The sequence below is a fragment of the Besnoitia besnoiti genome, chromosome III (assembly GCF_002563875.1).
Source record: "Besnoitia besnoiti strain Bb-Ger1 chromosome III, whole genome shotgun sequence".
Taxonomy (NCBI): Eukaryota; Apicomplexa; class Conoidasida; order Eucoccidiorida; family Sarcocystidae; genus Besnoitia; species Besnoitia besnoiti.
In genome coordinates, this window is record NC_042358.1 from 5356595 (window position 1) to 5377900 (window position 21306).

The 21306-nt window shown below is 56.8% G+C and overlaps 2 protein-coding genes across 2 annotated transcripts; one reads left to right on the forward strand and one right to left on the reverse strand.

Moving 5' to 3' along the window:
• Positions 1-973: 973 nt before the first annotated feature.
• BESB_050610 (uncharacterized protein) lies at positions 974-8816 on the reverse strand (the record flags this gene model as incomplete). The annotated part of the gene is made up of 15 exons (XM_029363512.1): positions 974-1147; positions 1441-1541; positions 1910-1967; positions 2124-2286; positions 2839-2915; positions 3256-3417; positions 3784-3840; positions 4266-4451; positions 4699-4893; positions 5615-5767; positions 6010-6175; positions 6629-6965; positions 7208-7535; positions 7992-8288; positions 8481-8816. 15 exons carry the CDS (start codon positions 8814-8816, stop codon positions 974-976), a joined length of 2790 nt encoding a protein of 929 aa, XP_029220878.1.
• Positions 8817-13372: 4556 nt separating this feature from the next.
• BESB_050620 (FHA domain-containing protein) lies at positions 13373-19436 on the forward strand (the record flags this gene model as incomplete). Its single annotated transcript, XM_029363513.1, has 12 exons — positions 13373-13678; positions 14265-14340; positions 14939-15097; positions 15527-15658; positions 16097-16161; positions 16272-16357; positions 16577-16673; positions 16818-16937; positions 17331-17457; positions 17855-17961; positions 18200-18256; positions 18636-19436. 12 exons carry the CDS (start codon positions 13373-13375, stop codon positions 19434-19436), a joined length of 2133 nt encoding a protein of 710 aa, XP_029220879.1.
• Positions 19437-21306: the final 1870 nt, after the last annotated feature.

Consider the following 21306-nt stretch of genomic DNA (forward strand, 5'->3'; position numbering starts at 1 on the left):
AACTGCAAGACGCGACTACCTGCTGCTGTGTGCTTCATTCTGCCACCGCACTGCCGTGTCACCGCTTCAGTGCAACGCGACAGCGGGATATTCTTCCGATATCTAGGCAAACACGACCTGTGCCGTCTCCAATAGTAGAGTCACAGTGTACGCGTAGGCGACAACGCGCCAAAACTTGTGGGTTCTCCCCCCGTTGACGCTGCGACTGGCTCAGCAAAAGCGCTAGAGGGAAAGGTGGGGTGTGGATTCGTGGGAGGACTGGCTTTATACGCTGTGAGGTGGCAATCGTGTCTTCGAGGCACTTTGCGGGACAATGGAAGGGCGAACCTACGAAGATCAAACGCCGCGCGCGGCTGACAATATGAGCATCTTTTCGCCTCCTCTTCGATACAGTAAGGCAGCGGCGCATATAGCGAGGGTCGAATGCCACAACTCGCGTAGAAACGAATGCCCGTTCAGCATGACTGTCTTCTGTCCAGAGCTAAAAAAAGGTACAGTACGCCTGGAGTGTAGGTTTAAAGTTTAAAAAGCGTCGCACCTCACCGACTCAGCGCCGACTATTCCCCTGAGGCAGCGAGACACGGAAACGTTCGACGTCTCAAGACTGAGACATTCAGAAAATCGACAGAGGCCGCGTAGTTGAAAGAACAAAACGCCGAGCTACCCGCGTGCACATGAGGCCTTGGAGAGCAGGAACTAGCTCGCCAGAGTTCACTCCGCAGAGCACAGCCACCCGACCGCGGCTGATAGTAGTGTGCGCTGCAGAATACTCGCAGATGTGCATGCGTGTATCGCTCCGCGAGAGCTACAAATAGTAATGTAGGTCGGACGAGAGAGGCCGCGAGAGAGCCGCAGACACAGATATTCGGGTCGAAGTACACCCTACTTGCGGAGCGGCCGTCCGCACACTCGCGACATCTGCGAAAACCAGTCTGTGCGCACCTCGCGGGTCCAGCAAGAAGAGGCGGACGCCTCAAGACGCGTGCTTCCCCCTGCGCAACGGGGAAAGGCATGTTTCGATGTGCTGTTCGCGCGCCTGGCAGAGGGCGCGATACCCCACAAAGGCCGTGACGCCCAACCAGCATCCGAGGATCGGCAGCGTTTGAAACAGGGAGAGACAGAAGAAGTACAGCGCGAGGATGATGCCCTGAACGCGCCAGCGCACAGCACCGGTCCTGCCGGAACGCCTAGAATTTCCCGCACGCCGCACTCGACCCGCGACTTCCGTGGCGTCTCCACGCCTCGAAACCGAGAAGGTGAAACGAACACACCGGAACTGCCTCTCGCACGCCCCCAGGCCAGTGGATGACGCCTTCCGTGCACAGATGCGCTGGAAGGAGAGAACGAGCAGGAAACCGCACGGCAGAGGCACGCACTCTAACAGGCGACACTAAGAAGCAGCTGTGAGAGCGCGCTGGCAGCGAGACCTGTGGCTCTTACCTGCACAAGCAGGGCGCCGATAAAGAGGAACTGAACGGTTGACGGCTCGCGGAGCTTGTCTTGCACGCCGATCGCCGAAGAGGTCCACAGCATCCACAGCGCTGTGCAGGCAACGGCGCAGCGAAACGTACAAGAACCGCGTCACGCGACACCGGCGCTTCTGCCAGGTGCTAGCAAACCGCCAAAGAAAAAGAAAACCAGAACTGGGCTCTACACATGCACAGAAAGAGGGGGAGAGATCCATGGCTACAGAGAGAGCGGGCACAAGGAGCTCCAGATCAGCGCGGCAAGCTCCCTCGAACTCCGCGGCTCGGAGAGCCGCCCCAACCGCCGCGCGCAGGAGTCGCGCGCGTGCAGGGAAAAGCCTGCCACCCTGCGAGGCTGCCTCGGACTGAACGCTCCAGTAAAGACTCCAGAGGACACTTGGAAACGCTCTTCATGGTTGCCGCTGCGCCGCCGCGCGACGTACCGAGAGAAGGCAGGACGCAGCAGAGAATCGCGCTGACCGCCGCGACGCCGGCTGAGGCCTGCAGGACGAACGCGCAGCAGAGGACATTTGCGAGGCACCGACGCGCGAGTCAAAGGCAGAGTGAGGACGTTTTAGCTGAATCGCGACTCGCGCTCGAATGGACGTCTCTCTTCGAGCCCTGCGCTGTGAACGTCGAGAAGGAATCCCATCCCACCTGCTTCGGCGGCGGCGCATGCGTCCACGAGAGAAGCGGAGAGGGGAAGAGACTCTGGTCGGCGGGCGAAATCACCCGTGTGCCTGCGTGCGCGCCGCCGCCCACGGGCACGGTGAGGAGCTTGAGCTGACGCGCAAAGCCCAGAGGCTTCTCAAACAGAGTCCTGAATACAACACGACGCAGAAATATTGCTAAAGTGAGGCGAAGAGGGGGGGAGAGGCGTCAGGGGAAGATGCGTGAGAAGGCAGCGCCGTGCGATGCGAAGCAGCAGCCAGAAGAGCTTGAGGAAGCAGTACAAAAAGCATCGCTTCCGCGGCTTCTGGATTCATCGCAGACGCATCTTTTCAGAAATGAAGACGCAGAGGAACTTGGAAGCGGAACTGCCTCGCAGAGCGAGCTTTTTGGAGGCGCTTGAGCGGATTCCGGCGTTCATCTCCTCTCCTCTGTCTGCGTCGTCCTAGAACCCGCGTGCCGCCTTTTGGCGATGTCGCTGCTGCCGGCTTGTGTGGGATGTCGCGCGTTTATTGCATCTCGCCTTCTCGCCCAATAAAGCTGGAACTTCGCAGCTACATGCAGAGAAAAGAGCTCTCGACCTCAGTCTCGCCCAGAGCTCGTGGCTCGCTGACGCACGAGGCGCCGGTCTTCTCCAGGCGCGGCGGCGGCCCAGCGGTTCGCGAGAGGAGGCAGAGCCGGGGTTTGAAGACGACGGACTTACATTCGAAGAGGTGCCTTCATCTCTTTGTCTGCAATGAGAAGCTCGAAGCGGTACAGGCCGTTCACGGGAGCCAGGCGCTGGGGACAAGGCAGAAAACGAGCTTGGAAAGCAAGTTAAGGGGCACAACTAGAATGAAGGTGGAGCGACGAGTGCAAGTCTCGAACCAAGAGACGCGCACAAACCCAGCAAATGTGTGCCCTTTACTTCTGCGCCAGCACAAATATATATACGCCTACACAGTCATACACAAACGTATATATATATATCGTTCAAGAAAAATATGTGTTTATATGCAGATGTAAATGCATTCGAAACCGCGAAGACTACGGGGACGCTAACATCCCGGCTAAACATCCCTTTTCTTTGAAACACACTTCCCTTCTCGCCGTTAGCATGATCTCAAATCGTCCCGCGTACCTTCCGGTCCATGGGAAGACGGAGCTCGTATTTCTGGTCTTCTGCGTCACGCAGGGCGAAAGGAAACTGCCGACTTCGAAAGAGAAATGCAGGAAGCGGCGTCTTGGCGTGCTTCCCCTCGGAGCTCTCGTCCGCAGAAAGCAGCGTCAGAAGCAAGCTGACCTGCACCGAGACACATCCAGGCCGAGCCGCACTTGACAAAGTGCACACGCAGCTCTACGCTTACGGAGGAAAAAATAGAGGCGACAAAGCATGAGTGCCTGAGTCACGCGCGCCGATACACATGCAGCGCGGGTGTGTGTAGTGGTTCTCTCGCACGCGCGTCTAGCTTTTCAGATTCTTGTCGCGAAAACGAACTCCCCCTAAGGCTTCTGCGCAGCCCGAGCAAGCTTAAGCAGAATTCCAACACCGCAATAAAAACAGACGCACAATCAAACGAGGCTCCCGCACGAAGGCGCGGCGCGAACCCGAGAGAAGGCGCGGGAGAAGTTAGGAAAACTCGAAAGTAAAGTGAAGACACACTCTGACCTGCTCAAGACGCCGGGCGCCCGCTGCTTCTCCGTCATGCCTCCAAGTCGCGGCGAGCTGCGGGTTCATAACGCAACAAGAAACAGGCAACCGGCATGGGGACACAGTGGCGTACATCGACGCAAACTGTGCTCAATAGGTGCGATTACATGATCTATATATACACGATTATGCGTACACGGAGATGTTTGCAGGGAGAGGAGACACACGTGGAGGAGACGCAGCTGAGCAGCAGTAAAAGGAGAAAAAGCGCGCTAGAACAGACACCCGAAAGCTCAACAAATAAATAAATATACATATATATGAATGCATGCGTATGTACAGTATACACGTAAAGAGTATATTTCTATGATCAAATATAGAATGGGAGTTTGACGGAGGCCCCTTTTTTGTGGCGCTCTGCGGTCGCTCGCTCCGCGTCTTCTCGGCGTCTTTGTTTGTCAACTGAAGACGAAGCTCTAGAGACTGCGAGGGTGTCCTACCTGCAATGTGAAGAAGAGTTCGTTGCCTGTCGCGCGGAGAGGCTTCGCGTTCGTGTGCGGCGCCTTCGCCCCGAGGCGGAATATCAACTCCGACTTCTTCGCCTCCTCTTCGTCCTCCTCCGCTCGCGAAAGCGACACGACTGATACCTCCGCGCCGACGACACGCGCTGAACCGCCAGCGAGAATCTGCGAGCCACCAAGCCGCGACAGCGTCGAACGGAAGACGGCGTCGGCCTTTCCTGCGTTTTCTCCGCAGCCGAGGCCGTTTTGCGACTCGACTGCTTCCTGTTTACTTTGTGCCGACTCTCTCGCTGCCTGGTGTGCGTCTCGTTTTCTTTCTGCGCTGTGGCAGTGCGCTTCACGACGTTGAAACCGGTCGCCTCGTCTCCCCCCTTCCCTCCCCCCACGTCGCCTTGCGCGCCGGGCTTCTCACCTCCGCAGCGTCGCCGCTCTGTCGCCCGCGCGGCGCCGCGGGCCTCTCCCAGAGGAAGAGGAACCGATCATCTCTCTGCTTCGCGACGCCGCGGCGCGAGAGGAAGTAGGCGACGCGCGCCGCGACTTTGAAGCGTCGGTCACGCGCCAGAAAGACGCAGCCGTTTGTCGACGCGGGATCGCGCGAGAAGCGCACCTGCACGCGGGCGAGGAGAGAGAAATGGAGTCGCCAAAAAGACTAAACAGAGCCGCAGCCACAGACCGACCGGGGAGCAAACGCACAAGTCGAAGAAAGCAACAAAACCCGCTAAAACGACGTCTCGAGGCCTGCAGGCCATCCCCCGGTTTAGGGTCGAGGATGTCGGAAAAGGTGGACTAAACAGATGAGCCGGAAGGCAATTCACGCCTGACACGAGGGCAGCCCACCCTCACGGCAATCACCCAAGGAGACTCGTAGATGCCTATCTGAATAGATTCTGACGGCGAGGCCCTTATCCTTGCCTTGGCGTTCACATCATCGAAGATTCATACCTTTACTCGAACAGATGGAGAGATGCGCGAGCATCGACGACCCCACCAAGCAAGGAACGCGTCGCGTGTGTGCATACACATATACAAATATATCCATCCATCCATAAATATATACAAACATATATATATATATATATATATATATGTATAAAGATGTACGCATATATACATACATAAGCACGTATACAATCACACGAGCATACATACATATATACATACGTACAGGCACACATGCATGCAAACATACCTCTTCCAAAACCTATGTATGTATATATACGTCTGTAGTTAGCGTCGAAGGTCGCGCTTCTCTGTGCAGGTATACAGTGATATACGCGGATGAAAGCCTATGTCGGTGTGTGAGGCTGCACTCTCTCTTCGCGGCTTACCTCCACTTCGGCGTCTTTCTCGCCGTTCGTGCCGGAGAGCGTGAGCTGCGCATGCACCTGGGCGTCCGCCAGAGCCCGGCCCCAGACGTCGCACGCGACGACGCGCTGCAGCTTCTCGCGCGCCGCGGCGAACGCGCCCGCCTGCGCCGCTGACTGGAGAGAACGAGAAAGAGAGCACAGCGACGCCTGAGACAGGATGCTGCAGACGCTCTCGAGGACTGCCGCGGAGACGCAGCGCCGCAGCGAATCACTCGCGACGCATGAGAGACGCCACGGAAGGCAACACAACACTGAAATGGGCACGCGGAGGACGGCAGCCGCGCTCGAGAGTCACAACAAACAGGGGCGGTTCCATGCGAGAACGAGACAGAAACAGAGTTCGTGCGTCTGCGCACCTGAATCGCGTCGAGAAGGAGAGGTAGCGCAGAGAGGGTCTCTGCCTTTGCCGCGCGCATCGCCTTCACCAGCCGCACGGCCGCTTCGAGACTGAACTCGCCGGCGGCCGCAAGTCGGGGAGACACCTCCACGTCTGGGGACGAGGCGGCGTAGGCCGGCTTCGCACTCAGCAGCTCCACCAGGGACGCGAAGCTGCGAAGGAAAGAAAACCGCGCGAAAACGAAGCCCTGCGCGTCGACTCGAGACGAGGAATCTGCAAATGGCTGCGCGGCAGATAGGTCTCGCCTGCCTGGCGTACCCGCGCGCAGGAAGACCGCACGCGCGCGGAAGCCCGCCGCAACTTCCACGCCTCTGAGTCTACACGTATGCATCTGAGTACGCGGATGTGCGCCTGAGATGCCACTCTAGGTCTAAGTAAATGCATATGCGTAGGCGTATTTGTGTGCCTGCGACAGTCGCGCATCGAGGCGCAGAGGCCATGTGTCTTGAGACTTGCCTTGCGAGAGGCAGACTCGGTGAATGCCGCGATCTGTCTGTGCAGCCTACTGTCCCCCCGTCTCTGCGCGCCTTCCAGCAGGCACGCAGGAGTCTTTTTTCGGACTTCCTCGTCTATTTCACCTGAAGTAAGCCTGCAGAAGGAGTCCGAGCCGCGCCGCATCTTTTTCGGTGACTTTCTTCTGCTTTTCCTCTTCGGCGTCTGCCGCTCGCCCGTGGAACACCACGTCGCTGAGCTCCCCCTCCAGCGTCGCGAGGCCCTTCTTGAGGAGACTGGAGACGCTGTCGCTCTCGATCTCCGCCGCGCCTGTCGCCCGCGCCTCCTGGGCCTTCGCCGTGTGTGGGGAGTTCAGCGGCGGCGAGCCTCTGAAGAAGAAGTTCAAACTCGCAGAGAGGGCGAGCAGCGAAGCGGCACGCAGCTCGTTGCGCGCGCGCCTCTCGGCCTCGCGGGAGTTCGCCCCTGGAGAGAAAAAGCGCAACGCGGAAATTGTCTCGAGAAGGACAAACGACAGCGGCGCGAGACCAAACGCATGCGCAAGGCAACACTCCCCGACAGCACGAAGAGAGAAGGGCAGACCGACGTGCGAGAGAAGCCCTACTGCGTTGAAAGCGTCGCATCCACAGGAAGGCGGAGACCGTGACGCCGAGGCGAGGAGCTGAGGACGAGCTCTCTGCGTCCTCTCGTAGGCTGCGCGCACTTACCCTTCGATTTCGCAGACGAATGTTCACTGATTTCCGCGCGCGTAGCGGCCTCAAGAGAACCGTAGAGCGCCTGCGCAGCGCTCAAGTAGTCCACGCGGTCCATTTTCTCGATGAGGAATGACGAGGTTGTCTCATCGGCGCGCGTCTCGATGCCTGCATCTGCAGACTTGCTGGCGCGCGCCTGGGCGATCGCTTCTGCCCTTTGGTCGTTGAGTGCGGCAAGCGCCAGCAGCGCGGCTGCCTGGCGATGGAGCGTCTCGCTCGCGCTCGCGTGTCGCCGCTTCTGCGAGTCCTGACACACGGCATCCGCGAGGTAGACCGAGACGCCCTGACCACGCAGACACGCACGCAAAGTCGCCTTCTTGAGTGATGTTAACAGCTTCAACAATCCTGCATTTGTTGAGTAAAGTTATAGCTTGAGGATTTGACTAATTCCAAAAAGCGCCGCGACCGCCATTGAGGGTCGCCTGGCAGCCGGGAAGATGCAGTCCAGATCGGGTCAACGCTCGCGCCAGGGCGGGCTCTGGATTTCCACGGAGCAGCACAGAAGAAAGCCGGAGACAGCACCAAACAAGTAAGCAGGAGCTCCGAAACGGGCGCGCCATCGCGCCTCCTCTCTCCCTCTCTTCTTGTCGTGAAGGCCGCTAGTTGTCTCTGCTTTTCGCGCTGCGGACAAAAAGGCGTCCCCGCTCTCCGTCGTGGCTTCACGTGCCGCGCCGCGCGAGGTGAGGGCGGAGGGAGGCGGCTAGCGGCACCTTCACTCGAGGGGCGGGGTTGCGCCTACCCGGGGCACTTTGAAGTCGCAAGCGATCACCCCGCGGGCGTCGAGAAGCTGCGAAAGCGCGAGAACTGAAGGAAGATCGTTTTCTGCCTGAGGACGCGAAAAGGACGCAGAGGCAGCCACAAGCAAGTCCTGCACGCGCCGACAGAGTGCATTCGCAAGGGGCCGCGGGACCTCAGAAAAAGAAGAGGGAGAAGAAGAGGAAGAAGATGAAGAAGAGGAGAGGGGAGGCGAGGAGGACGACGAGGGGAAGGCGCGGACGGCGACGAAGGCAGCGACCTCGCTGGGCTCTGATGGGGCCTGGAAGGACGGCAATAACAGGGAAAGAGCAGATAAAACTAGTGGTGTGCAGGGCAAAAAGAGTAAAAAATCAGACGAAAAAGAAGATAACGCGAGGGGAGAAGATGGCGATAGTGAAGACAAGCTGTGCTAAGACAGAAAGGAGAGGATGCGAAGTCGAGAAATCAGTCTGGAGGCGAGCGACAAGCTTACCTCGAGATCCTGGGTTATCCGCCTCAACCGCTGAAAGTCTTCATCGCTGAGAAACGCGGAAACCTGCAGCTGTCTGCTGTATCTCCTCCCCGCGCGACCTGCCTCCAGCGCTTGAGGGAAAACAAGCTTCAGGGGCGTCGCAGAAGCGTGATGAAAGCCGAAGAAGTCAAAGGGGAGGGGAAAACACGAGACAGCAGACGGGGGAGAGAGGGGAGAGACAGGAAGCGACGATGGAGGCAGGCGCGCGCGACGACAGAGCGCGAGACAGGCGAACAGCAAAGTGAAGAAGAGGAGAGAGAGGCGGTGCCGCCGCATCGGCTTCCGCCGGGTAAGCATTTTGCAAAAAAAATGGAAAAGGAAAACAGATGAACGACGGAGAGAGAGAGAGAGGCGACGGCCGCGGAAGGCCGAGGCTCGAGGCCACGAGGAAGAAGAACGCGAGCGGAAGTACGAATACAGAGGAGACAGAGAGGGAAAAACCGAAGGGAGATGGGAAGTTCTGTTTTACATTGGAGGAAAGAGGGTGATGCTTGTGGCAGAGAGGGTAGCGAAGAGTCCTTTGCGGGTTTTAGAAGGACTCTCGCGTCTACCGAGACGGCACGCAGGGTCGCGTAGACGAAGCTTCTTCCGCGCTGGCTTCTGGGGTTCAAGGCAGCAACAAGTTGCGAAGCGTCGACAGCAGCGCGAGGCACACGCCAGACAAGCCCTCGAGCCGCTTTCTGAGGCACATGCGCCCCTTACGCGGGCGACGGAGAACAAGTAGAAAACGAGTTGATCGGAAGAGGGGCGCACACAAGAGACGAGGCAGCGCTGAGGGCGAAGGCGTGGCGAACTCACCTCAGCAGAAGCACTCTACACCGGCGACGTAGCAGAGCCAGGAGATCGACGAGAGGAAGGCGAGGCGCTAGACACACCAAGACGAGGAAGGCGAGGCGCTAGACACACCAAGACGAGGAAGGCGAGGCGCTAGACACACCAAGAAGAGGAAGAGGGAGGACGGAGACGCGGCACAGTGTGCAGCCTGGATTCCAGGGAAAGCGGCGAACTTTCTCCAGTGTGCAAGGCCGCAGCCACACGAGTGACTCATAGAACAAACGATGCGTTTGAAAAAACCGTCAAGCCGCGCAGATTTGACGGCAGAGCAAGCCAAACCGGCCCGCGAGAGATAAAGGCACCGGCAGCAATGGGCGCGAGAGGGGGGACGAGGAGAAGGGAAGAAAGGAGACGCAAAACGAGCAGAGATGGGAAGCATAGCGAGAAGGGCAGCCAGAGGCCCAGAAACCAGAGAGGCGTGTCGCCTCACAACGTTGGAAAAGGAGGAAAACGAATCTTCGCTCTGCGAGTGGCGCAAAGTGGGCACGCTTCTCTGCACACTCTCTGCCTTGTCTCGGGCGCATGCACACGGTTTAAGAAGAGCAAAGACAGTCTTTCTTTTCTCGTCTTTTTGTCTTTTTTCAAGACAGACCGTTCGATAGCCTGTAGAAAATACAGAACGGAGCGGAGAAGGGACGAAGAGAGTCCGTAGGCGACCTCTTTTCTTTTTCACAGAGCTCGCAAGGCGGGCAAGCAGGCCGTGAGGTCCCGGCGCGTGAGTCCGAGGCGGGCGGAGGTCTCGCTACAGCGGAAAGTCTGCAGGCTGCTGCGCGACACAGCGACGGCTGAAGTCCCTGGCTCCATTCCCGCAGCCGTTTCTTTCGCGAGCAGGTACTGGTGCGGAAACCAGTGCAGAATATTTCTCAGGTGGGAAGAGGCGGCAGATGAACCGAAGGGGCTGAGAGGCGACACACAACGAGGGCGAGAGTCGCCGCGGGCAAGTCTGCGGATCCTTGCGAAGCACTTCCAGCGCCAAGAGAACAAATATTCGACAGACTGCCGCAGATCGCTGTGTAGCGTATGTCGAGGCACAGACCACGAAGACTTCGTCGCGCCTGAGGCTGGGGCCTGCGTGCTTTTTCGCGCGCTCGTTTCCGCTCAGAGGAGGGATCGTGGCGACGCGACTGAACAAGGCTCGTTCCGAATTGATCGCCTTCAGTTACAAAAAAACGCGTCCCGGGGTCGCCCGACAGGGCAGATGCAAGAGAGAGGAGGCCAGCGCTTTCTCTGCAGTACTTGGGGCGACGAGCGAAGACACTTCGAGGGTCGTCGCCGCAGAGCTGGAAACATCTGAAACCGCGGAGGAAGACGTTCTCTCAACGGAACACAGAGCAATCGCAACCCTCTGGACGGCAGCCAAGTCAAGGCGTGCCGTCGCGCAGCACACGGTCGCCCGCCGGCTGCCTGCAGAGTGCGCCGCGGGCTCAGAAACAGAAAGCTGCTGGTGGGAAGTCCTCCCTGTTTTTTCCGCCCTCCATCGACGGCCCTTAGAGAGATCGTAGACTCGCCCTGCAGAAACAGTTGTCTCGTTCTCAAATCTGCAGCTTGCGACCTCCGGGGCTGAAGAGGGTTCGCGCGCGCCTCGTCCCTACAGGGCGCAGAGAAGCGAGCACCCCTGGGCAAGCTTTTAAAAAGGCACCTTTGTTTTCAGTTTCAGCTCTCGCTTATGGCCCTGACAGCCGCGCACAGTCCCCCTCGATACAGCAGATCTCCGTGAACCTACCGCCGCTCGACAGCCCCATAGTTCTGTGCGTGTGAGTTACAGAGGCCGCATGAGTGCTGAGTTGTAGCCCCTTTTGTCGCGAGAAATGGCAAATGTGAGCAGTGCCGGGGACAGGAGTTCAAGCACCATACGCGTTTTCCAACTGCGGATCGCTGCAGCACGGTGAAACGCAGGAAGACCCTGCGGGACAGTCGTGGCGCAAGGCATTGAAAGCATGCAGATAGCGCTTGAGGCCGATACACCCGGGCAGTGAAGCGCACACCAAGGAATTTACTAACGTTTTTCAAGATATCTACTTGAGGGTAGCTGTGTCTGGCCAGGAATCAGCAGAGAAGGAAGAGAGGAGTGTAGCCCGTTCTTCACGCGTAACGCAAAAATATAGTTGCAGCTGAGAACTGTTTGTACCTAGGTTTATATATATATATTGTATGTGCCTATGTTTGTATACGCAGATATTCACGGTTTCTCAGAAAGGGCACGGTGTCACGGTCGCCAAGCCGCTTGCTTCTCTCCAATGACCTTCAATAAAGGTCTATTCTTCCAAAAGATCAACTGATTAAGACTGCTGTGTTTAAACTGCCGCCTTCGATGAGGCGCTACACCGAGACTCGCCGCGTCTGTCTCTGCTGCTGAGCGCGCGCCTCTATAAATTCGCAAGCCCTTACGACTGTTGAGCATGTGCATGTGTGTTCAACGTTGAATGCCGCAAAAAATCAGTTTTGCCTGATTCAAATCACACGCTGCTTCGCTGGACAGCGCCCCCGAGCCACACGATTCCGCACAGTGCACGTCGGCGGCAGTATGCGGATTCTCAGAAGGATCGAACGTGGGAGCTACCGTGGTTCCTTCCATCAGACGCCGCGAAATGACTGAAGTGCTCGTGTTATCACTAGATAGATACATGTAGACACCGGTTAAAATACTCGTGCCTGCGCGTTATTCTCTATCGAAGCCCGATAGCGCCCTACGAGGCTCCAGGTGCCGCGCGCTGCGGTCAAGACAGGGGAAGAGAACTGAAAGAAAATCGACCGTTTATCCCCCACCCGGTGTCCCTTTCCTGCGACACTGAGTGGCCTTGAAATGATAGCGGATCGACACTCGGTTGCTTGTAAGTATCTGGCGTTTTATGGCCCGGTTCGTCGTCTGGTGCGGTTCGCGCTTAAGGCGACCGAGGAGTATGTACAGCTGAGAGCACTACGCGTTTTGCATGCAGGCGATGCTTTCACCGTTTGCAGTTTCGCGAGACCAAGAGAAATGCGGGTTTCTGCAGCTCGCGGATCGCAACCCCTGCCGTTTTTTCTGTTTCGCGTTCCCCCGAAGAACTGCCGCTTACCGTCCTTTGTCCCTCCTCGCTGCCCGTGTGGAACCTCTCCGAGCGCCCTCAAGCCCTCTCTCGACCCTGCCTCTAGGGAGAGAGTTGTCATTTTGCTTTCAGTTCCTTCTGAAACGACTTTCCGAGTCAAAATGGGACGCTGTTGAAAGCGAGATACTCACACACTTGGTAAATGGAGGGCTCTCTAGACGTCTGCTGCCTTGTCTGCCTGCGCCACACTCAAACTCAATCTTTTTTCCCCGTCCCTGTCGAGAAAACCAGCTCTTGCCTGTTTCCCTTGTCCTGTATCCCTCTTTCCGCGGTCTCACCTTGTCGGTCTGTCCTCTGTTACCCTTTTTCGCGGCAGAGAAGAACCGCGCTTCCTCTTCCTCCGTTTTTTCCTGGCTTTCTCGCCCCAGCTGCAGCCAGCTGTTCGCTTGTTTGAGTTGCTCCTTCCCCTTCTTCACGCCTTCCAGTCCTCGTCGCCCTCCATAGGCACGCCTTCTCTCTCGAATTCCCCAGTCTTCTCGCGCCGTCCACTCTGCGTGAGCTTCCTGTCTATCCGCCGTTGTTCGCGCACTTCTCGCCGTCCTGCCTGCTTTAGCAAGGCTCGTATCGTCCTTCCTATGCTAGCTCGTTGACTTGGCGCTGGTCACAGATCCAAGTACCCATCTCCTTTTCTGTCTGCGGCGCGTGCCCTCTGTCTTCGACCCTGCAATCCTCCCCCGCGTCTACTGGGTTGAGCGCGCCTCCACGCTGGATTCGAATGGAGAGACAAAACTCCGAGAGCTGGAACTCCGCCTCGCCCGGTGGGTCGGCTTTCGTTGACATCCTCTTCATGGATTAGACGGCGGCATCTTCCCTCTCTCCTTCCGCCTGTATGCTTCGCCGACTCGCGTTTTCTCTGCTCTCTGGCTTCGTTTTTTCTTCGCGGCGCCCTGAGCGACTTCCGCGCAGGTGCATGGCCTCACGTTTGCATCCACAATGACAACGCCTTTCACGCCTGCGGCAGGCAGGGGCGGCGTGCTAGGGCGGATGGCGGACCCCCAGGGCCTGCTGACCCCCGCACACTTGGCCGCTGCTGCGAGGTGTATGTACACCCGAATCGACTCGTTCACCGGCGAGTACAAGTTCCTCTCCCTCGACTACCCCTGCCTGGTTTTCTTCCAGGGCAGGTTCTTTCCGTCCGCCCGCCACGCGCTGCTTGCCTCGCGCTACCCCAAGGCCGTCGACGAGCTGAGCAACGTCGAAGACATCAAAACGCTAAAAAAAGTCGCGAAGGAAAAGGAGGTGAGCACACGCAGCGCGCAGCTCGGACACAGGGACCGGCATGCCGCAATCTCACGCAAAACAGAAGCGAAGAATCTACGGAAAGCTATAAACATCGACGCGTATGCGCTGAAGAGGCGCAGGCGCAGGACACGACGAAGAGAGAGAGTGGGGTAGAGAGAGAGTAATGCGCGAAGCTGAAAAACAGAGATACCAGAGGAACTCGGCGTTACCGGCCTTCATGTCAAGCAGAGAGAAAGGAGGGAGCTAGGCCGCGTGCCGTTCTTGCGCACGTTTATCGCGATGTAGACAGCGTGCGAGACGAAGAAAGTCGACAGCGGAAGTGATAGTTCCTGTGTAGCAGAAGGGATTCGAATCATGGGAACCACATCTTCTACTTCTTCCGCCTTTTTGCTGCATGAAGCTTTCTCTTCGCCCTCTATGTGACGGGGCTTGAAGAAGAAGCCGAGATGAATGCTTCATTTTAGAGCTTCACATGTTCGTTCTCTCTTTTTCTCTTTCTCTCTTGACTTGCGTCGTCTGGCGCCCAGTTCTGCGGGTCGTTCCTCTTTTTTCTTACTCCGAATTTTTTTTTTGTTTTTTTCAGGAGGATCCCGACTGGCAGCGCCTGAGGCTGAAGTGGCTGGAGCACATCCAGCGCGACAAATTCCGGCGTCACGCAGGTTCGTTTTTTTCGAGTTGAAAATCTATTCTTTGAGTGGAAAGGCATGGTGCAGGGGTATAGATTCACGAATGCGTTCTATGGCTCTCAATTCCTTACCTGCTTTCTTCTCTGTTGCGTTTGTGCATCTCTGCGCGGTTCTTTGCGACGCGCCTCCTGCCTCTGCCACGCGCGTGTAGTCTTTGGTCTGTCGCTGCAGCCGTGCTCTGTTAATTCGTTTCGTTTCTCACGCCTTCCTCTTGCCGGCGCTAGAATTTCCTTCTCGACTGGCGCTTTGCATGAGCTGTGAGAAACCAAGGCTGCCGCAGGCGTCTCGGGCGCCGTGTGGGGTCCGTGGGCGGTAAAAGTTTCTCCTTGTTTCACTTTTCCTGTGCGCCAGTGGCGTCTCGGCGTCCCCAGTCTTGTCTCCAAGTCGGCACTTTCTTGATTTTTTTCCCCATTCGCCGCTCTGCAGGCGGCGTCGAGGCTTCCCTCGGCCACAGCGCATGCGAGGATGCCGGCGCCTTCGTGCACACCCATAGACAACTCTGCTGCGCGCGCGTGTCGGGGCTGAATGCAGAAGCATGTGCAGCATCGCGTCTGTATTTGGTTGGTTGTAGATCTTCGCGAGAAGCTGCGAAACACCGGCGGCCGCGAGCTCGTCTGGCTGAACAACGGCGACAGCTTCTTTGGGCAGATCGGCAACCGCGGACAGAATCACTTGGGCCGCATCCTCATGGAAATTCGAAACAACATCAACGAAGACACCGAGCTCGAATGTGAGACGCGCTCACAGGACCACACTCGAAATACTCTCTCGCCACACATGTACATACATATATATATGTATTTGTATATATATATATATATATATTTACATGCGTGTTTGTATACGCTCGTATCGATGTAGATGCATATCTGTGTGACGTGCGTGGACGGACACGCGTCGGCTGGCGCGTTTCTGAGTGTGTCGAGGTAGCCGAGGGTACGTACGTCTGACTGCATACTGTCGCTTTCTCTGCGTTCTTCTCTGTATCGCTCTTGCACTGTCGGCTGTCCTTCGTTGCTCGCGGTCCCTGGTTCGCCGCGCTTTCTTTTTGGGACATGTTGCGTCATTCTTTTCTGCTGTCTAGAGAGTGGATTTCCCGCGTTTCGCGCGCTCGTTTTCTGCCTTCATCTTTCTTCGTAGTGTCTTCCGCTGTGTTCAGCGTGGATTGTCATCTGCCACGACATTGAGACCGACGAGAAGTCGCTGCCCGTGCTGAAGCTCTGTGAGAGGAAGGAGGGCGAGACGCAGGTCACGGAAATTCTTCTCAAAGGCAAAAGCTTCTACCGCATAGGTACAGCCTCTCTCATCTCCTAGCGGCGCACACCGTGTAGATTAAGATCAACAGATAGTGCTTGGTTTCCGCATCCCTTGTCGGTCTACGCATAACGAAATTGTGCCTAGAGTTCTATTTGTGTACTATGTATTTATATATGTATATGTATATGTATATCTGCACTTACTTTGACTTTTTGTCAATATGTAGTTGTGACCCGCTCATCAGTGTGGTTGTCTGCGCAAGTTCCGCACACCCCATCACATGGATGTCCGCAGTCTTCTGCGCGGCGCACTCTGATAATTATATTTTTTTCTCCGCGGGGGGTGTATTTTCGGATTCTTGTGTGCGTTCCACGTGAATCTCATCCGCGCACGCCCGTATCTGCGCTCGCGCGGGAGCTTTTTGTTCCTTTGTAGCGCGTCGCTGGAGTTTCTTTCGCTTTTCTCTTCTTAGGAAAACTGCCAGACAACGATCTCGTTGCGTTGAATCCCTCCATCTCGCGACGGCACGCCGCTCTTGTGGTCCTGAAGGGGGGGGAGTCCTGTTGATCGACCTGAAGAGCAAAGCGAAGACCTTCAAGTAGGCCTCTGTTCTGCGTGCGTGTTGCACTTGTGCGCCTCGCTTGCAGGCGTTTCATCTCGCCATGGCGCCCTCGCGTGCGAGGACTGTCGCGTCTCTCGAAGCCAACTGCTTCTTTGTACACACCTTCTATATGTATGCACATCCGTGTACATAAGCGTACACGGACATATATACGTGTGTACTGCGCTTTTGAGGCAAGTGTGCCCTGTTTCGGGCCTCGCTCCTCCCACACTCTCTCTGCATGCGCAGCGCATTTTGCGTCTCGGCGATCGCGTTGCATTTGACGTGCTTGCTCCGCTGCGAGCCGCGAGAGGGAGCGTATAGGTTTTTCCTTTTCGATTTTTTTTTCAGGAACGGTGTCGCCCTCGAGAACGATCACGTCGGTGTGCAGATCGAGTCGAATGACGTTTTCAGCCTAGGAACGTCGACGCGGCACTATCTCTTGGAGGTGCGACGCGCGCTGCAAAAGGAAACCGAGAGACGCACTTTCGGCCGGAGATAGTAGGACAAGCCTGGAGTTTGAGGGTCTCGCTGCCCGCAATTTTTCAATCTTCACTCGCTTTCGCCTCTCTCTTTGATTCTCTTTTGTCAGGTCGACAACGCGGGGATCCTAGAGTACCTGCAGCGACGCAGCCGCGAGCTGCGGAGGGAGTTGGCGATCCTTGAAGACGAAGTGGATCCCGAGCATGCGATGAACAAAAGCTCCAACAGGGTGAGAAGCTGCGACGCATGCCGCCGCAGCGAGGCGAGAGGGGGGGAGTTCACAGTCGGGGCATGCATCTCCGCGGAGACGCGCGGCGCAGAGCGTCCTTCAGCACTTGTGCCGAGGCATCGGCGATCCGGACAGGCATGCCTCCACCGGAGCTCCAACCGCATGCACAGAGGCGCCGTTTTTCCGAAATTCTGAAGCCGCGTAGAGCGACAATGAAGCAGAATATGAGAGCGTCGTGGTCTGGGGGCACTGTCTTCCTCGTAGACAAGTTGGACGTTTGATGAGATACGGCCTTCACACGCAGGCCGCGCTCGTTTTTCCTCATGATCTCCGCCCGTAAAGGGTTTTCAGCTTCTTTCAGGGCAGTCCCTCGGTGACCGATTTTTTTTCCAGATTTTCGTCGGCGGCCTCGCCTACAACACAAGCCGCCACGACATCTGCGAGCTGTTTGGCCCCGTCGGGCCTATCGTGGACGTGACGGTGCCGCAAGTAGATCGTAGCATCCCTGCGGACTCAGAAGGTGAGGAAAACGGAATTTTGGAATAAAACTTGCCAAATAAGATAAGAAACTTCTTTGCGAAGGTGAACCCGAGAGTGCGCCCGGGGGGTGCGACGCCGTTTCTGCTGCGTAGAATGCATCCGGTATTTCCGGTTTGGCGACGGGCGCCCTTCTCGCAGAGATGCACCCAAATGCACGGAGCGACCAAAAACTCGTTTACGCGGGCCTTCATTGGCATACGCGTGAGTGACTTTTTCAAGTGAATGCATGCGTGCATGCATCTCGCTCTACACTCATATATATAAATATATATATATATATTAGAGATGGCGAGTGAGAGGGATATGCCTGTAGGTAGCGTGGTGCGTGTGGTGTAAATGTGTATTTCTTCTGTCTGACACTGTGTTTTTCTTTGCAGAGGCGTTTGCGGTTCGCGGCATCGCCTTCGTGGAGTTCGTGGAAAAGAAGGATGCGCGGACGGCCTTGGAGCTCGCAGGGAAGTATTTGTGCGGGCGACCCATTACGGTAAGAGCGCAGAAAGCGAAGGAAACTGGCACATGCAGCGGCTCAAGGTCGTTCATGTGACAACGCTTCAGCTGAGAAGGCGGGTCGAGCTGGGGCTGTGAAGCCGCGAAGCTCCGACCTCCATCCTGAGCGGCTGCTGTCTCTCGTCTAGACTCCTCTGAATTTGGGACAGCGATATGTTTCGACGGGTGCCTTCGTGTTCAATGCGGAACGGTTTCGAGTTTTCTTTCTTATGCAGGTCAATTACGCGAATTTAACGAAAGAAGAGCGAGCAGTGCAGAATGCCCTCTTCGCGGTAGGTACACTGCCGTGGATGCGTCTCTTTCCCTCGTCGTGGCGGCAGCGCAGACTGAGACGACATGCATTTTCTCCTCACGCTGCCCGAGCTGCAGAGAGATTCACGTAGTCGCTCCTCCATCTCGACGGCGTCTCCCGCTACACACACTTATGCATACATATACATCTCTCCGTATATATGTATAAGGAAGGTCATTTGCCTATTTATGTCTTGCTCTCGAAAGATAAACGTGTAGATGGATGGATGAATATGCGTAGTTCGGGTCGCTGATCAAAGAGAGATCTTTGTTTGTGTGTGAAGTAACTTCCGCGCTGTGTGCGTATGTGCACGCCACTGTCGCACGCGCGCTGTCTCATTTTGGTTTTTTTTCTTTCAGGACGAGAAGTCGCTCACGTCGTTTGTGCCGGCAACGGCCAAGACGTTTGAGCACCCTACGCAGAGGTCTCTGCAGACCGGCGTTAACGTAAGCCCCGCGGGCGACTGGATCAAGAAGAAGAGTCGTTGGGACCTGCACGACGACCGGACGGAGAGGAACTACGGCGACGACAAGCGCCATCCGAGTGACTTCGGCATGCGTTCAGAGAAGGAAATTCGGTGCCCTCCGCCGCCGACTGGGAACTTCAGCGGCGGCTTTTCAAGCTCTCCCCCCGGGCGCGACTGGCGCAGCGGAAGGGAGGCGTGGTGCGAGGTGGAGGCCGCCGAGCGCAGCGCGCGACACGAGAGAGAGAGGGAGAGAGACGCAGAGCGCCTCGTAGAACGCAGAGAAGACCGCGGACGCGAGTCCGACGACGAGCGCGAAAGGGAGGAGGCGCGCGAGCCCAGAGAGGCAGACAGAGCCGAGCGAGATCGGCGGAGAAGAGACAAGGACGACGCGGAGAACGACCGTCGAAAGCAACGCGACGAGGAGACGGACGTGCAAGCCAAGGAGAAGCGACGCAGAGACGACGACGCGAAGAGCAGCAGCCGGCGCAGAGATAAGGAGGCGCACAACGACAGCGAGGCGGGCGAACGGGAGGCCGAGAAGAAGCGCAGAACTGCGACGAAGGGCGACGACGAAAAGGACGCGCGAAAACACAAAGGCAGCCACCACGACGGCGCGAGCGAGCGACGGAGAGACGACAAGGAGCGCCGGGAGAAGAACGACAAAGAGAAAAAGAAGGAAAAACACAAAAAATAAGCACTCCAAAGGCCCCCCCCCTCGGCTCCTTCGCTGACCGATCTTGCGAGAGGCGCTGGACTCAAAGCCGCAGGGGAGGCGCAAGGGAACCCACGACGCAGAGGTAGGAACGAGAGACAGAAAGCACGCGAGTGCAGAGGGAGCTCGCGGGTGTTGGCGAACACCCGCTGCCGCAGACACAGACTCGATGCCGGTTTTCTGTTCTCTAGGCTTTTCGCAGTTCAGCGGCTGGGCAAAGGGCTCAAAGGCTTCAATAGACGGCGCCGCGCCGCAGCTTTCCACTTGGCAGGCTGCACTTACCTTCCTTCGGCGGCGGCATACGCGTGCGGTGGCCTGTGCAGAGAGCGAGAGGCGTTTGCTGTCGTTGCTCTAGCCTCGAGGAGCGTCGCAGGCAGAGCTCTTTCATGTCTTCTCTGCAGAGAGGCAGAAAGGCGCGCGTGAGAAGTGTGCCTGCCGGAGTCGTGAAGGGGGCAGGCCGTGAGCGTATTCTGCTCTGAGTGAGAGGTCTGTGCCTCCGTATGCGCGCTCACATATGTGCAGTATCGACACACAAATAGATATCACGTATTTCTAGGTTTGTCTGGCAGTGGAGGACGCCGCCAGTCAGGCGTCCGCGGACGCGCGCGCAGGGAATTTGAGCTGTCTAGGGTTTAGGGCTCTCTCTGAACCCAAATCTCATCCCCCATGAAGCGCGGCGCGCGCACAAGTCTCGCGTGTGTTTGTGTTTTCACGGGTTGCGCGTTGAGTTTCCTAGGCGTCGTCTGGGTTTCCATCTACGCGCGCATGCGGTTGAGACCTCGTGTGTATGGTCTCAGATTTGAACTCTTGTCGGTTTTTCAAGTTCTTTCCTCGCACCTCGATTATAGACGCCCCGTACACTCCTGTCGGTGCGCCAGCGCGCGCGTCGCGCTGTCGGCGTATGCACGGAGCCGCGCATGCATCTATGCACATGCCGAGATTCTCTCACAGGACCCGCGGACATACGCAGGTACAGCTACGTGCCAAACTGGAGGGCAAATATCCCTCAACCCAGTCACAGAAACGTGTAGAGACTATGCTGGTTCTCCGGACATCCAGATGTTTACATTCTAATTCTACTTGCTTTCGGTGTCGTATCTCCGACACTATCTCTGCTTCTCGATGTCTTCGATTTTTCAATAGCTAGTTGTACAAGTAGGAGAGACGGGTTTTCGCGCACAGGACAGCAGTTTAGGAGGCATTTTGCAGCGACTCACGGGGGCGGCGTGAGGCCGTCGCACACTCTTTTCGCTTGGGAGTGAAGAAGAGCGTCTCCCCAAGGCGAGCAAGTCGCCTGCAACAGAAACGCTGAGAAGGAACGCACTGAATGCTTCCGGCGTGCTACACTCGCGGCGTGCGCCAGGCCTTCTCTCCGATAACACTACCTTAGTATATAATTATTTACATTTATATGTATGTACATTTTATATATTATATATTTCTAGGATATAGGCATTGGACTCAGAACTGGGGCACTCTCTATCGGCGACTTGCGGATGCATCCCCCTAAGCAAAAAACGTACTAGGCTGCCTATATATGTATATATATATATAGATGTGCAGAGCGAAGCAAGAATGCATAGTTCGCGGAGGATTCTCTATGCAGAGAGTGGCGTTTCGTGCGTGTCTTTGAGGCTACACAGAGAGAAACAATTCATCGGACTCGCTGAGAGGTCTGTCGCTTGACAAGGCGCGCGAGGCGGGCGAAGGCTGACACACGTACAGAACTCGTAGTGCGTGGCTCGCCTCAGCGGCGAGCAGCGAAGAAAGGCACAGATGGCAAAAAAAAGACACAAGACTCCTTAAACGATTCTGGAAGACACCCCACAACGTCCGAATCCGGAAGACGCCT